Genomic DNA, 16701 nt, shown 5'->3' with positions numbered 1-16701 from the left:
TCAGTTGCCTGGAGTATTCAGTGCAGTGACATGCAGTGCAGATCTGTAGCCTTGGAGCAGCAGGCTTTATATACCACGTAGGCTAGGTGTATAGTAGGTTATACCGTCCAGGTTTGTGTAAGTGCACTCTGTGATATTTACATGACAAAATCACCTAATGATCCATTTCTCAGAATGCATTCCTGTTAAGTTATTTGTGACTGTGTTTAGTTATGTTCTTAGCATTTGCCCCGAGGTTTATAATTAACAGCATAATTTATAACAATTTCATTTTGGTTAATATTGTTCCGTTGGCCTGAAGCCTGTTGATGGGAGTGTCCTGGGTCAGAAATGCACACAGTGCTTGCCCAGGCACACCTCTGTCCTAGCCAGTTCGAGACATTTCCTCCAGCAGGGCCCTTATATATGTTTGGACCTGCTCTTTTGCTTCTTGTTTATGATTAAAGGTTACACTTTAGCAAAGAACCATCAGGCAACTTTGAGGAACAAGATTTATTACTTTCATATTCTGGAGGGCCCACATAGCCAGGTCATGGTTAGAGAGAATGTGGACTTGGGGCTCTGCCTTTAGTAAAGTTCAAGGGTGGGGTGTCTAGAGTTTTGCGGGTTTACTTTAATGGACAAACTTAAAGCACAAGTGCAGGGATTGGGGCAGGAATTAGAGCAGGAAGAGAGAAATGAGGCCACTCTAGGTTAGCCAGGCCTTTCTGAAGGTCAGACCTTCATGGGTGGTGGTAACCTAGTTCCTTATCTGGTTGTTTTGCTAGTAGCTGTGTCATATAACTAACAGTATGCTTACTCAAAATTGATGTATTTTGAAATAGATGTCTTGGCAATCAAAAGCTTGATGTCAGGCATTTAAACTACAAATACCAATTTAGTGTTAATCCTAATATATCAAAAGCCAGGGGCCATCATGACTGAAACAACTGTATGGACGACAAACAACAGGTTGGCTGGGGTTTAGTGAGGGACCATCAAATGACTGAAAAGCAGGCTGAATGGGACCACCAGGTCGGCAGGGAGTTTAGTGAGGGATAACCAAACAACTGAACAGCAGGCTGCATGGAGAGACCAGGCCAGCAGGAGGGCGACCAGACCGGTGGGGGGGCAGTTGGGGGGGAACAGGCCGGCAGGGGGGAGCAGTTAGGGGTGATCAGGCAGGCAGGCAAGCAGGTGAACAGTTAGAGCCAGCAGTCCCAGATTGTGAAAAGGATGTCTGACAATTGGATATCCCTCTAGGGGTCTGGATTGGAGAGGGTGCAGGCTGGGCTGAGTGGACCCCCCCCCCCACACACAAATTTTATGCACCAGGCCTCTAGTGGTATATAAAAACGTTTTCATATTTATGTTGTTATTGCTGTATATGTTTTGTGTTGATACAATTAACACAACTAATTAGATTTCTAATTATTATTTTATGTGGTTGTCATTTTCAATCCTTTAGAAATGGAGTAAAAGCCAAAAATACATTAACAATTAACTGAATTTTATATTTACCTGCATAAATACTTACCTTTATTGGTGTTCTTTATTTTTTTGGGTGTGCTTTCAAGCTACTGTGCTTTCAAGTGTTCCTTCATTTCAGTCTGAAGGATTCCCTTTAGCATTTCTTGTAGTTAGGTCTACTTGTGATAAAATCCCCCAATGTTCATTTATCTGGAAATATCTCAATTTTGCCTTCATCTTTGAAGGATAATTTTGCTAGATATAGAATTACTGGTTTAGAGTTCTTCTTTCAGCGCTTTTAAGTATGTTATCCCATTGCTTGCTGGCTTACAGGGTTTCTGATGAGAAATCAGATGTTAATTTGATTGAAAGTCTTTTGAATATAATGAATTACTTTTCTCTGCCTGCTTTCAGGGTTCTCTCTTTATCTTCTGACAATTTGATTATAATGTGTCTTAGGTAGATCTCTTTGAGTTAATCCTATTGGGATTCATTGAGTTTTATGACTGTCTAGATTTATCAGATTTGCCAGGGGACAGAAATGTTATACTTAGATTGAAATTCCTATCTCATTTTACTTGGCCTGTAATTCCATTGTTAACCTAGTTTTCAAGATTTTGCTGTGCAATTTCTTTGGGTTTCTTCTACACATGTGTAGCTTTGTGGTTAACTCAGGTTTGTTTTTGTTTTTGTTTTGTTTTTGTCACTTCTGTCACTGAATTAGGAGTGCTCTTTCCAGATCTCTCCTTTGATCATTCCTTCACACTCTGTGACCTAGTGATCTCTTTTCCTGGTTCTCTAGATAGAAAAATGGAATTTCCCTCATAGTTATAGCATGTGTTATTTGCCTGTGCTGCTATATGGATTTGCAGAATTTGGGCTGTTTACATGATGAAGTGGTAAGAAAAAGGTAATGGAGGTTCTTCTCACACTCTTTGGTCCACAGGATTTTTTCCTGGTTCTTGTGGCCAAAGATGGGCTTATGGAATTTTAGGTGCCTGCACAGCTGACACATTGCAGCTCTGTGACTGAGGCTGAATTTGGGACATGGCCAGTAGAGAGAATAGGGAAAAGTGAAAGAAAAGAGAACCCCCCGAATGGGGACTCTTCCCACATTCTCTTTTTCTTTTTTTTAAATATATTTTATTGATTTTTTACAGAGGGGAAGGGAGAGAGATAGAGAGCTAGAAACGATGAGAGAGAAACATCGACCAGCTGTCTCTTGCACACCCCTACCGGGGATGTGCCCGCAACCAAGGTACATGCCCTTGACCAGAATCAAACCTGGGACTTTTCAGTCTGTAGACCGACGCTCTACCACTGAGCCAAACCGGTTTCGGCCACATTCTTTTTCACAGAGGCTCTCTTTCTGTCCAGAGAGATGACTTTCTCTTTTTGTTTTCATTAGTTATGCCTGCCATATAGTTCTGTACTGGGGCCATCCTCAGTTCCACACTGGTAGAGAAAAGGAAACTCTGTTACTGGAAATTCTTTAAGTTTGGCTCACCTCCCCAATCCATACGTTATTAATCTTTTGGACTCCTGAGGTAATTGCATTTGCTATGTTGTCCAGTGGTTTTAGTTGTTATGAATGGGGGTGAAGGACTGCAGTGGGCCTAACTACATCTCTGCCAATGATTCTTAAGCCTGTTTCCACTTAGTCCTTGGAGGACAAAAAAAAAACAACTATCGGGTCTAGTAATAATTAATGTCGTTTTTAAACATTCGTTTAAAATCTTGCTTGGCGTTGACTTGTATTGACATAACCTTCAAACACGTGGTATCTACAGTACGTGTGAAGTGCAATTAACAAGTTTTGCTTGAAAAAGTTTGTGTTTGGTTTGGTTTTTGTTGCAAAACTAGGGCTAAGAAGATGGCGGATGAAGAGCATATTCGGCACTGCATGCTTTACGAGTTCCAATTAGGAAGAAAAGCAAGTGAGGCTGCAAAAAACATCTGTAGTGCTCTTGGTCAAGATGCAGTTAGCGCCAGAAAATGCCAGCGTTGGTTTGAGAAATTTCGCGAGGGAAATTTTTTGTTAGATGACAAGAGTGGTCGAGGCCGTGTGTCCAATTTTGATCAAGACGCTCTTCAAGCTCTTTTGGTGCAAAATCCTCAAATTACCCAACAAGAGCTTGCGACAACTTTAAATTGTTCACAAAAAACCAATTTCCAATCAATTGCGTGCACTTAGCAAAGTCCAAAAGTTTGGAAAATGGTTCCTCATGAGTTGACCGACAACCACAGTAATCAAAGAGTCACAATTTGCAGTTCGCTCCTCTCTCGTCAAAACTGTTTGCCGTTTTTAGAGCAAATTGTTACCGGAGATGAAGAATGGGTGCTGTATGTTAATTTGAAAAGGCGGCCTCAATTCTCTATCCACTGAGCCAAACCGCTTTCGACTAGAAATAATTTTTGTTAAATCATTTACTGTCTCTTTTATGTTCAGTTTTATCTGATTATCTCTGAAATATCTTATAGTTGGTTCAATTCAGGATCTCAATATGGTCCACAATTGTATTTGTGATAATGTCTCTGAATTTTAAAAAAATCAATATTGGTCCTAATCCTGACCATTGAAAAATAATTTTTACTTTTAAAATTCTTTTAAAAATAAGCATTTAATTTTGGGATAATTTTAGTCAAAAAAGTTACAAAGGTAGTGCAGACTCCTCCTTACGCACTTTCAGTTTCCCCTAAATTAATTACCTTACATTACTACGATACCTTTGTCGAAGAGTGAGATCAGCTTTGATCCCACAACATGTTTTTGTGCTTTAAAGTAGTGACCTTTTCCCAGTTCATTCCTCCTTATTCTCCTCTTATCTTTGATACTTTCTCAGCCTTTCTTTGTTTTTTCCTGATCTTGATTTTCTGAGGAGTCCTCATCACATATTTTGTGGGATGTTCTATATTTGGGATAAGCGATAGTTTCCTTGGGATTAGATTGGGTTTATGAAGTTCTGGAAAAAAATATTGTCTAGGTAAAATGTCCTTTTTATGACATTAAAAAAATCATATAAAAAGTTCACCTGGTTCTAAGGTCAGAACTATAAAACAAGGTATCTTCAGAATAGTTTCACTTTCATCCCCTTCCTAGCCTTTTCTCCCTTCCCTTAAAGATGAGTATTTTTAAAATTAATTTTTGGCCTATCCTTTTAAATTTTTTTTTTTAAATGTTGGCAAACATACACACACATACATGTGCACACTCTCACACATGCATACATCTCCTTTGCTCCTTTTCTTACGTGAAAGGTAATGTTGGTCCGTGTTTTTTACTCCTATGCCATGTTTTTCTCTTTAGGAGAGTCTCTAACAATGACTCTTCTAATAATGGCTTTTTGTATTCAACATATTTTTGTGCTTTAAAGTTAATATTTTTCTAAGAAATTAAAGCCTTTAAAATGTTTAAGCATATACATGGTTTCTTCTATATTCACAGATATTTTCCAATTTATCCCTGGATGAACGCTGCCTTTCTGCATCATTGGTTTGCAAGTACTGGCGTGACCTTTGTTTAGATTTCCAGTTTTGGAAGCAGCTGGATCTTAGTAGTCGTCAGCAGGTATATGTAATCTAATTCTCAGAAACACTCAATTTGATTTATTAAAAAAAACTTTATTCCTCTTCAGAAATTACATCTTTCATGTTGTAGTTTTTCAAGATAATTTAAATGACTGTAATCTGTAATTCTGTGCTTTAGTATCTTTGTATGTGAATTTAAGTTAAAAAAGAAGTTCTTATCGTCAAGAAGATAATTTCTAGTTTGGATTGATAATTTTGGGTTGCTTCTTAATCCTCTTTGTTTTATTCCTGTTCATTTTTCTTTTTCATTACCCCTTTAAAACAATTAAACTTTCCCCTTTTTGCAAGGGTCATATCATGAATAACAGTTTAATAGTAGAAAATGATGGCAAACATTTATATTGTACTGCTGATGTGTCATATACTGTTCTACTGGCTTTTACATATTAATTCATTTTATCTTCTTAATAACCTTATGAGTTGCACTATTATTATCCCTATTAATATATTATTGTTATAATGTTAATAATACTAACCTTATACTGTTATTATAGATGAAGTAATGGAAGCAAAATGGGATAAGATAGCTTATTTGTTTTAATTTTAATTTTAATGAAGAATTTTTTAATCCTCTTCATTACCTGGCTGCCCAAAAAGTTTATATGCTGGCATATGTTAAGGAAAAAAAAAGGGTTAATAGTGCTTATTGCAAACCATTTGCAATTCTTCCTTTAAACTTGTGTGCCAATACTTGACATTGGAAATATATAAAAATATCCAATAAGGATAGAATTTTTTTAGAGTACTAAAATTGTTCTAAATCCTTCTATGATATTTGTTAGTAGTGGTGTGCTGGTAAATGTGTAACAACTGGCTTTTGAAAATGAATGAACAAATAAAAAGCCCTAATTTGTAATAGTTGCCATTTTCTGTGATATGACTACTCTGACTGTAGTTAATTTCACGCTACCAATGTGATATCACTGTATGTAGTGATGTCATGGATTTGGAAAGAAGTACATCTTACACATCTTGTGAGTTGGAATAAGCCAACTCTCACATAACCACCATCACTCAAGAAACACCAAGGTTTTAGGAGCTCTTTCAAGAACCTAGAGACAGAAATATCAAATATGTTTTTATTATACCAAAGTTCTTACCATGCTTTAATGTCAAGCAGAAAGATTTTCTTGTGGTTTTCATTCAATAATCTAATTATTTTGTTTATTGGGGGGAATGTAATAAAACAATGGAAAATAAGGTTCTACATTAAATATATTGCTTTTTTCTCTCTCACAGGTCACTGATGAATTATTGGAGAAAATTGCATCAAGGAGTCAAAATATAATTGAAATCAACATTTCTGATTGTCGCAGTATGTCTGATACTGGCGTGTGTGTGCTAGCATTTAAGTGTCCTGGACTTCTTAGGTATACAGCCTACAGGTGTAAGCAGCTGTCTGACACCTCCATTATCGCGGTTGCCTCTCACTGCCCTTTACTTCAGAAAGTTCATGTGGGCAACCAGGACAAACTGACTGATGAAGGACTCAAACAGGTAAGTTTTAACATCTAAACTCAAAATGTCTTCTTGTAGCAGCACTTTAAAAGATTGTTGTCTTAAAAATAATTCCAAGAGACTAAAAGAAGTCCTTTTTTAATGCATACATGAATATTTGTTTGAGTTAGTGTGTAGTTGTTATAATTGATAAATTAATGCACTTGTGTTTTTGGAGTTAGTACTTGAACCTCTGTAACCAACCTTTTTAAAAAAAATTTTTGTTACTTGTATCTTGTACCAAATTTTGCTTTAGGTAACAATAGTGTGCAGTTTAGGTTTGCATGGAGCTTTAAAAATTAACCTTCAGTTTTCCTTTTATGTTACTAAACTAGAGGCCTGGTGCACTTATGTGCATGGAGTGGGCGGGTGTCCCTTAGCCCAGCCTGCACTCTCTTCAATCTGGGACCCCTCCAGGGATGTTTGATGGGCAGTCGGACATCCCTCTCACAATCCAGGACTGCTGACTCCCAACTGCTCACCTGCCTGAATGCCCTTAACCGCTTCTACCTGCCAGCCTGATCTCCCCCTAACCACCCCCTTGCCAGCCTGATTGGCACCTAACTGTCCCCCTGCTGGCCTGATTGCCTCTACCTGCCCTCCCTTTCAGGCCCGGTAACCCCTAACTTCCCTCCTCTGCTGGCCTGGTTACACCTAACTTCCCTCCCCTGCTGGCCACGTGACCCCTAACTTCTCTCCCTTGCCAGCCTGGTCGCCCCTGACTGCCCTCCCCTGCCGACCTGATCGCCCCTAACTGCCCTCTCCTTCAGGCCTGATCACCTCTAACTGCCCTCCTCTGTAGGCCTGGTCACCCCCAACTACCCTCCCTTGCAGGCCTGGTCCCTCCCAACTGTCCTCCCCTGCAGCCCCAGTCACCCCCAACTACCCTTCTCTGCTGGCCCAATTGCCCACAACTGCCCTACCCTGTTGGCCATCTTGTGTCCACATGGAGGCAACCATTTTTGACCACATGGGGGCAGCTATCTTGTGTATTGGAATGGGGTAACATGCTTATATGATTTGAAATACCTGTTTTAAGGTATAAGTGAAGTAGAAAATGAAGTAGGGAGTAGAATATGAAGAAAAAGGTGATAATTATCCATATTTATTTTATCTTAATAATTGGATTAAAAATAGTATCATAATATATTTTATGTTTGATCCACTCCCTTTGGCAATGGTTTTTAAGATTTCTTGTCAATGAATATTGAATAGCTTCTATGTGGCAAACCTAGAATTTGTGAAAATTTTGAATATTTGATAACATTCCTATTACTATACTAGGTACTTTTTGTACTTTTACATTTAGCTCTTGCAATACCTTTGCAAAATAGTTGATATTAAACTCATTTTGTAAAGGAAGAAATTAGGCCATAGAGAGATTGATGAGTTTGCCTAATGTTTAGCAAGTGGTTGAGCTGAGAATTAGCCTGGATTCTCCAAACCTACTATTGTCTTCCACATTTCTGACCAGTAGACTGTACTCTTTTGGACCCTGAAGAAGGGAGAGGTCATGTACATTACCACTCTCCCTACAGTACCCTTGACCAACATTTTTTGAAAGAATTCATTAATAATTAAATTTAAGAACTTTGTCAGGAATAATGTTTAAGTTTAGAATTGGAATGCACTTACCAATAAAAAAGAGAGTCAGTAAAGTTCTAGATTTAAATCTGATCTGAGATGAACTTAGAAATAAAAATGAAGATCCCTAAATTTAAAGATTACATATGAATTAGCTGACAACTTTGAGACTATGTAAATCTTCTCTAGAATGGTGAGGTATTTTAGAACCCCTTAATTTATAATAGATTAGATGTTTACTTCAGATTTGCATCGTGTCTGAATTATGAATTAATTATATATAAGCTAGTAATCTAATAGAAGTAGTAAAACAATCTGAATATTTTTCTTTCTGAAGTAATTCTTTTAAGTGATTGCCTTACATTAAGTAATTACAGAGTAACCTTATTGCAGTGTGGAGAATAATAATTTCCTATACCAAAGACTGCAATAGCAAGGGTCTCCTATTTTAGCCTCTTTCTTCTGATGAAATGCTTTTGTGGGATAGTAGAAAAATAATGCCTTTTCTATATATATAATAGAAATAAAAGTTTTATGAAGAAGTGTGTAGCTTTATGTACAGTACACACTGATATTTTCTATTCTATACTACAGGGTGGGCAAAAGTAGGCTTATAGTAACATTGTGACATTCTTTTGAGGTAATAAAGCTACTGTAATAATCATAAATTGCATGTACTTTTTAAAAACATATTTTTATTTTTTTTCAAAGAGAGAGAGAGAGAGAGAGAGAGAGACATCAATGATGAGAGAGAATCACTCATTAGCTTCTTCTTGCACACTCCACCCAGGGAGCGAGCCTACAACCTGAGAATGTGCCCTGACCGGGAATTGAACCATTAACTCCAGGTTCATAGGTCAACACTCAACTACTAAGCAGCACTGGCTGGACCTGCATATCTTTTTTTTCATACAAATAACTATAAACTTTGCCTACCCCTGTATTATTTTAAATAAATATTGGCCTTGATCTAATTAGGAAATTAATTTCATGACCCAGTGATATTTGATAAGTTCTGCTATGCAAGTGTATTATACTTTTAGTGAATTAACAACTTAAAAATATCTATATAATAAAGAGCCAAGGTCATATGACTATTATGACTGAAGGCTCAACCAGACCAGAAGTCAGCACTGACTGGGGCCACTGCTGATGCCCCAACCCAGCACTGTCTGCCTAGGGGGCTGTGGATCAGGCCTGGAGAGAACCTGCAGAGAGAGAGGCAGGGTGTGATCTGTAGCCTCTGGCAGCCATTGATCAGAACTTGCCTCTTTTTTCCCCCTGCCTGGCTAACAGCCGTACCTCCATTTCTCTCCAGGCCTCCACTGTAGCTGCTGATCAGCTCCACCTTTCTGATCAAGCCCTGTTGATAAGCCCAGAGATGCTGACTGGCATAGAAACTGACCAATCAGAACCAAATCTGGATGAATGTAAGGAGCCAATGGCTTTCTAGGAGGCAGAGCTTTTGACGCCAACTGACATAGAAAGTGACCAATCAGTCCCTTGTCAAGTCCCACAGGGGCAAGGGAGGGTATAGCCTCAAGTGCCTGCTGATTGCTCCTTAAGGCTCCTTATGGGAACTTGGCCTCAGCTGTGGGTGCAACCATCTTTGTGACAGAGTGATGATCAATTAGCATATCCCCTCTTTATTAGATAGGTTAAAAGGCCTAGAATGAACTATTTATAATTTATGAATTTTCTTAGGATTATTTGTTTTTACTCATAAACATAGACATTATTGAATTGTTTCTACAGATCAAGTGCAAGGTGTGTTTTTTTCTCTCCTGTTAGTACTGAAATGTTTTAGAATGCAATGCCTTTTTATTGCATTCTAAAACATTTACATTCTAAAACAATATACTTCATTGATAACATTTTACAGTGTATTTCCATCATAACTATAATTTTAATTGACTTTAATGAATACTATGTGAAAGTGTTTTGTGTTTTTTTAAAATTCTATTTACAAAAGCAGTTACATAAAGTATCTCTATTTGGAGTTCTAAGATATCTAAAATTTAATATTTTAATAATTGCATTTTACATAATAATATTTCTCAAACTTATGGTGAAATGTCTAAAAGTCAGGCTGTTTTTGGCTGAATACTGTGTGTGTGTGTGTGTGTGTGTGTGTGTTTATAAAATACCACTGTGAATATTGGTATTTTTCTTTTTATAAAAATAACTGCTAATAATTGTTTCAATGGAATGTATTTCTGTCATGCTCATCTGATAAAACTACAATCACATATTATGGGCAAGAAACAGCTAGTTAATTAAAAATAGTAAGCTATTTCACTTTTTTTAGTATCATATTACCATCTGGCCCTTGCCAGAAAAAAAGAGATAGCAGTAGCCAAAGTATTGAAATCAATCTAAGAAATTGTATCCTTTAGGTTAATATTTTATGCGACTCTGTATTTTATTTTAGCAGTATAACATCTCAATCCAATTCGTGGATCTCTATAGAAATTTCTAGAAATAGTGTCTATAGGCATCTTTTCAAATTAAAAAGGCACACAAATCAATGTTGTTACATTTAGTCTTGCTACATTACAAGATTTTAAATCTTTAAAAATAAACTTACAGAATGATATCAGGAAAATGGCAGAGTGGGCAGCTCCAAAACCTCATTTGTCCACAGAAACATGAAGAAACAAGCAGAAACGGTTAGAACCAACTTTGCTAGCACTCTGAACTGACATTGCTTTATAGCGAAAAAGTGAATGCTTAACCAAGAGAAGGGTAATTAAAAGTGGTGGGAAAGCTTTGTGGCGTTTTGATTTATCAGTGCTTCCCCAGCTTGGCAGCAGGTTTGAAGACAGCGGCTTACGTACCCAGTGTGGGATCGAGGTTCCTAATTCCAGAGGGAGACAAATTACTGTATTTGTGTATTCTAATCTGCCTGGAGCTTGTTGAGGGACTGATGCATGGTGGTGCTCTGATCTATTTCACCCAATTCAGAACTTATTGATGGTGGAAAAGCAGTGACCATTGATTGAAAACATTGTGAGGCCAATAGAAAAAAACAAAAAACAAAAACCCGCCTAAACCGGTTTGGCTCAGTGGATAGAGCATCGGCTTGGGGACTGAAAGGTCCCAGGTTCGATTCCTGTCAAGGGCATGTACCTTGGTTGCGGGCATATCCCCAGTAGGGGGTGTGCAAGAGGCAGCTGATCGATGACCCTCTCATCGATGTTTCTAACTCTCTATCTCTCTCCCTTCTTCTCTGTACAAAATCAATAAAATATATTTAAAAAAACAAAACAAAACAAAAAAACCCAAAAAACCCTTCAGATGCTTGGGGCAACAGTTTACGCCTGATTTAAGCAATGGATTACCTATGTCCTAATTGGAAAGCCAGGGAGAGAATTCCTTTGGGAAATTAGGGCTGTCGGAGGAGCTAGTATACATATGGGGGAATTTAGAAAGCCGTATGAATATACATTGAGTGGCCAGATTATTATGACCACCTGACGTTTGAGGGCAAATTAGCCGTACACTGCATAGTATGGGATATGGAAGCCGAAGGCCTGTTCAAACACCAAGATAAAACGTCTCCAATTCGCACAGGAACACAAGGATTGGACAGTCGAACATTGGAAAAGTCATGTGGTCTGATGAATCACGTTTCCAGTTACATCATGCAGATGGCAGAGTGAGGATTTCACAAAACAGCATGAAAGCATGCACCCCACATGCATGAGTACAACTCTTCAAGCTGGTGGGGGCAGTGTTATGGTTTGGGGCATGTATTCCTGGCATGATTTGGGCCCTTCAATTCATGTGGAACAACATCTGACTAGCACAACATACCTAAGTATCGTTGCTGATCAGGTTCATCCTATCATGTTGATGCCGTATCCCAATGGAGATGGCTTCTTCCAACAAGGCAATGCGCCATGCCACGGTGCTCGTATTGTGCAGGTGTGGTTTCAAGAACATGAGGGAGACTTTACCTTGCTTAGGTGGCCCCACAATCACCAGATCTCAATCCAATTGAGCATTTGTGGGACGAAGTTAAAAGAGCCATCAGGCAGCTGGTTCCACAACCATCAAATCTCACAGAACTGGACAGTGATATTCATCAGGCGTGGTGTCAGGTTCCTCACATCACCTTTCAGCATCTCGTGGAGTCAATGCCAAGAACCACCACCACAGTATTGAAGGCAAAGGGTGGCATTATGATGGGGTGGTCATAATAATCTGGCCACTCAGTGTATGTTCTAGAGCAGGGCTAGTGCTTGGGAAAGACTTGGGGAAAACATTAAACTGCCTTGGAAGTGAAGACCAACGCAGTGTTGTAAAACGGCATTGCTGAGTGTTAAAAGAGAACCCTAACATAGAACCTGTCTGTAAGGACTAGGGGAAGTATTCTTTTTTTTATTTTTTATTTTTTATTTATTGTGTGTGTGTGTGTGTATTTTTTCAATTTTATCTGGTGTTGTCTTTAAGCTCTTGGCTTTCAAGAAAATATTTGTCAGAACTTTGGAAGATCACTGGCTTGTTTCTCAGTGGTTAGAACATTGGCCTGAGCATTGAATGGTTGCGGTTTCAATTCCCAGTCAAGGGCATGTACAAGGGATTGAGCCTGCAATTTAGATATGTGTCCTGACCAGGAATCAAACCCACAACCTTTTGGTGTATGTGATGATGCTTAACCAACTGAGCCATTCAGCCAGGGCAGTGTTTTGATTTAAAAAAAAATATTTATTTGATAGAGAGAAAGAGGGATGAGAGAGAAACATCAACATTGATCGGTTGCCTCCTGCACACCCCCTACTGGGGATAGAGCCAGAAACCTAGGCATGTGCCCTGACCGATAATTGAACTGGTGACTTCTCAGTGCATGGGTTGTTGCTCAACCACTGAGCCACATTGGCCTGGCTGGGCTGGCTTCTTTTAGGTAAAGTGGCTACCAACACCCACTTCATTAACTACTTTCCTTCTGGTTGACTGGTGGGTGCCCTTAACACATTGTTGTTCTTGAGTTAGAGGAGAGTTTCTATCATGAGGCCTCTGATTTGTACATTTACTAGGGAACCAGATACTAGAATGGTATTGATAAAAATTTAGACCGTCTTAAGTGACATACTGGGGTTCTATGTGTTAGGTCCCCCATTTTCAGGGGTGAACAGTGAGAGTTAGGATTGTAGAGTGCCAGACACAAGTAGCCATGGAGTACAGGCTGAGTATGGAGAGCTGTTGTGGGAGTCAAATCCCATAAAGTTAATGACCTCCTTTACCTGGAAGGGCCCTTGGACAGCAGTTTTCCAGTATCCAGCCAAGGTGAGTGGTGCTATACATCCAGTCAACATCAACCAGAAAGGTGTTCTTATCTGATGATTACTTAGCATTTCAGAGTGTTCCTTCGTAGGATAGAAAGTATCATGGCTATAATTTCTAAGGTGCTTGTAGATTCTGTAGGTACTGACTTCTTGCTAGGATAAAATAAATAAAATTATTTACTTGACACAGGAAGAGAGCACTTACAGCTGAGGGTTTCCTTCCCTGGCACTGGCTCCTGCAGAGGGAGGTTTGTTCTATAGCTGGTATCTGCCCTGCAGGTTGTGATTCTGTGCACCCACTTTTGTTCTCTCTCCAATGGTGGGAGAGTGCTGTTCCCTGTAACATTTTCTGATGGATGTAAAGACAGTTGTTGATTTTTCAGTGCAGCTTTTTATTTGTTGTTAGGATGGTGTGGCAGCTTCTAAGTTCTTTACGTGCTGGTCTGGAAATCAGACGTTGATTTTATTTTTAAAAAGGCATTGCAATTATTGGATGATCACCTTGATTTTGCTTACACTCAATTTTATGCTTCCTATGGTTGATCTGTGAAAAGCCCAAGGTCTTTCCCAAACCCCTCTAACTTGGATGGTCTAGATGAGGCCTTACTCCAGGGCTTGGATCTGAGGTACGTGTTTGGGGCCTCAGTTGGAGGCCAGGGCTCTTATCAACATCTCATCATTTTGGCAGGGACAGAGCTACAATGTCTTTAGCACTGTCTTCTTGGAGAGAGAATGATGTATTTAGAGGAGTTATACTACTCTTAGGTAGAGGACTAATTGTGTTAAATTCAGGGCATGTTAACGGATATTCTTACAGGGTTTGGTTGATGCCCTCTGAATGTTTTCTCTGTGGATGGTTGCAGCATTGAGACATTTGAACACATCAGCAAACTGGGAAATACTTGCGTATAATGATCGACTCTAGTGCCCGGATAGTCTGGATCGTTAGGACATTTGTGGTTGGGCTAGTGGTGATTAGTGCAGAAAGCACTGATTGCAGATGCAGTCTTGCCTATTAGGTCTAAAACAGAGCATCAGTTTCTGCAGGGAGACTAAATGGCAGTAGTTATAATTATAAATGGAGCAATTTCCTCTAATAAGTGGCTTGGGCTCCCATGCTGCTAATGTCCTTTGAGGCCAGCTAGTCCAAAACATGAGGGTAATCAGCTTAAATAGCCCACTCAGGCTGCAAGAGTATGACTTTACCTGTCTTAACATGAGACTCTGCCATGCTTTCCACACACAACTGATGTCTAAGGCCCTACAAGAATACCTCCATCACTCCTTTGATGTAGATTCTGTTCTTCTATTTCTCAACAGTCCTGGTGGGTGCACTAAGTGTTGAGTTCTCTTTATTGCCTAGGATCTGAACAAATTGACAAATAAGATAAAGGAATAGTGACAGAGGAAAAGTATTAACCTTATTATTCAGAAAAGATAGATTGGAAAATGTTTGGTAATAGAGTTAAATGTGATTGTTGACTCAATGCTGGATGGTCTGGAACATTGGGTCACTTGTATTAGAGTAATGGTGATTAGTGCAGGTAGCACTGATTCAATCTTTCCTGTTTGTCTAAAAGAGAACACCAGTTTCTGCAGTGAGAGTAAAGGCTGGGTCTAGACATCTGTGCTTCTGATCAGGTGGCCAGACCAGCAGAGGCCTGCCTCTGTCGAAGTGGAGGTTGCTTGCTTCCTGTGGGCAGTTCTTGCTTTATTCCTTTTAGAACATCTGTACTGATGTCTTGCTGTGAGAGTGGAGGGTTTAGCTCACTCATCCTTCCTTCTCATCTTCCCATTATAGTTTTGGTTAAATAAGTATTCACGGTGTACATTTTACAATTATGAAATGGACCTTTTTCTCTCTAGAATTTTGTTTTTATTGAAATTAACGAATGTCCCCTTCACTTTAGTTTTTTATAGTCTTAACTAGAGGTCTGGTGCACAAATTGGTGCAAAGGTGAGGTCTGGCCGGCTCACCCCCATCACTGCTGATTGGGCTGGGCCGGCCAGGGAGAGGGACTGCCAGAGGTTGGCCAGCTGGCCCCGCCCCTGATTGGGGTGGGAGGCCCAATCAGAGGTGGGGATGGTGGGGGAGGGGAGGGGACGGGAGAGGAACCACGGGCAGTTGGCCAACCCTGCCCCCATCTGGGTGGGGGGCTAATTGGAGGGAGGGGCCTGGAGGAGACCCACTGAGCTGGAGCTGAGCATGTCCCCAGGCTTTTCAGGGAGGACGGTCTCAGCAAGGAACCAGGAACCACCAGAAGGCTCTGCAAACAGGCCCTGAGCTCCCTTTGGCCAGGTGGAATCAGAGCTGGTGTCTCTGTGTGTACATTAGACACAGCCTGGCACTAGCCTTTGTCTGTTGCTCAAATTCACTGCATCAAAAAACTTGTTCCCCTTCTTCTCTTCGGGCCCTTACAACAAATGCAGGCCAATTGGAAGACGTGGGCCCCAGTGGCAGAGCCAGGCCCCACAATCACCGGGAATTTAGACCCAAGACAACCGGGTAACAATCTCTACGGAACAGAACACACTGTTTTAGAGTCTTAATTCTCCCCTAAAATGTGCCCAGCTGCTCCTCTTTAGCCAGGAAAGACTGAACTAAGGAACCAAAGACCGAGTTTCCTCTGAGGTGGGATCCACTGGGGGCCGGCTGGTGGCAAGTCCCCTCACAGGCAGCTGCCTTCTCCCCAAGCTCAGTGTGCTCTGAGCCGGTCCATTTGTGGTGGTGATGGGTCCTGGGCTGCTGGTCAGGCAGAGGTCCACAAGGTTTCTCTCCACCACCTTCCTGGCATCCCAAGCAGTACCCTCTTGCCCGGAGTGCTAGGCGGCTGTTGCTAGAGCTGGGACTTGGAGAGTGAAGGAGCTGGCCCACACCACAAGGGACTCACAGGTGGCCAGGCCGTGACTCTCACCCATTTCTCAGTCTCACGCATATGGATTGGGCTAAAGCCCACTGCCCGAGACTGCCACCATGTGGCACGTGAAGGGGGGGTGGTCACAGCAGGGAGAGGGGCCCCTTGACCTGCCAGCCTTGGTGATGTCATCTTGGTGCCCAGTTGATTGAATTTGTTCCACAGACCCTTCATCTCAAGCTGCATGCTCATGCTGGCCACCTTCACGTTCTTCTTTACCAGTGCCTTAGCAGTGGCCGTGCAACTGGCCCTGGACCTTTGGGCATGGCAGCTGCGCTGCTGGTGGTCCCTGTGGCCCATACATCATAGCAACTGGTCATTCTGCCGTGATGGTTTCTGGGCTTTTATCTATTTCCTAGAGGGCAGTTGCACAAAGAGAT

General features: G+C 40.5%; 1 protein-coding gene across 11 annotated transcripts in view; it reads left to right on the top strand.

Moving 5' to 3' along the window:
- The window catches only part of FBXL17 (F-box and leucine rich repeat protein 17), a 415427-nt gene that overhangs the window by 11248 nt on the left and 387478 nt on the right, over positions 1–16701 (top strand). For 10 of the 11 annotated variants that reach the window (XR_006739799.1, XM_036410706.2, XM_036410710.2 and 7 more), the window contains exons 2-3: positions 4895–5017; positions 6277–6534. Coding sequence is in view for 10 of the 11 variants with exons in the window: in XM_036410706.2 (XP_036266599.1) it covers positions 4895–5017; positions 6277–6534 (381 nt within the window). In the remaining variant the exon portion in view is untranslated. The remainder of the gene's footprint in view (positions 1–4894; positions 5018–6276; positions 6535–16701) is intronic. The other variant, XM_036410707.2, reaches the window with a different exon arrangement.

Source organism: Pipistrellus kuhlii, unplaced genomic scaffold, assembly GCF_014108245.1.
Source record: "Pipistrellus kuhlii isolate mPipKuh1 unplaced genomic scaffold, mPipKuh1.p scaffold_m20_p_4, whole genome shotgun sequence".
NCBI classification, from domain to species: domain Eukaryota; kingdom Metazoa; phylum Chordata; class Mammalia; order Chiroptera; family Vespertilionidae; genus Pipistrellus; species Pipistrellus kuhlii.
This window is presented reverse-complemented; position numbering and strand designations above follow the sequence as displayed.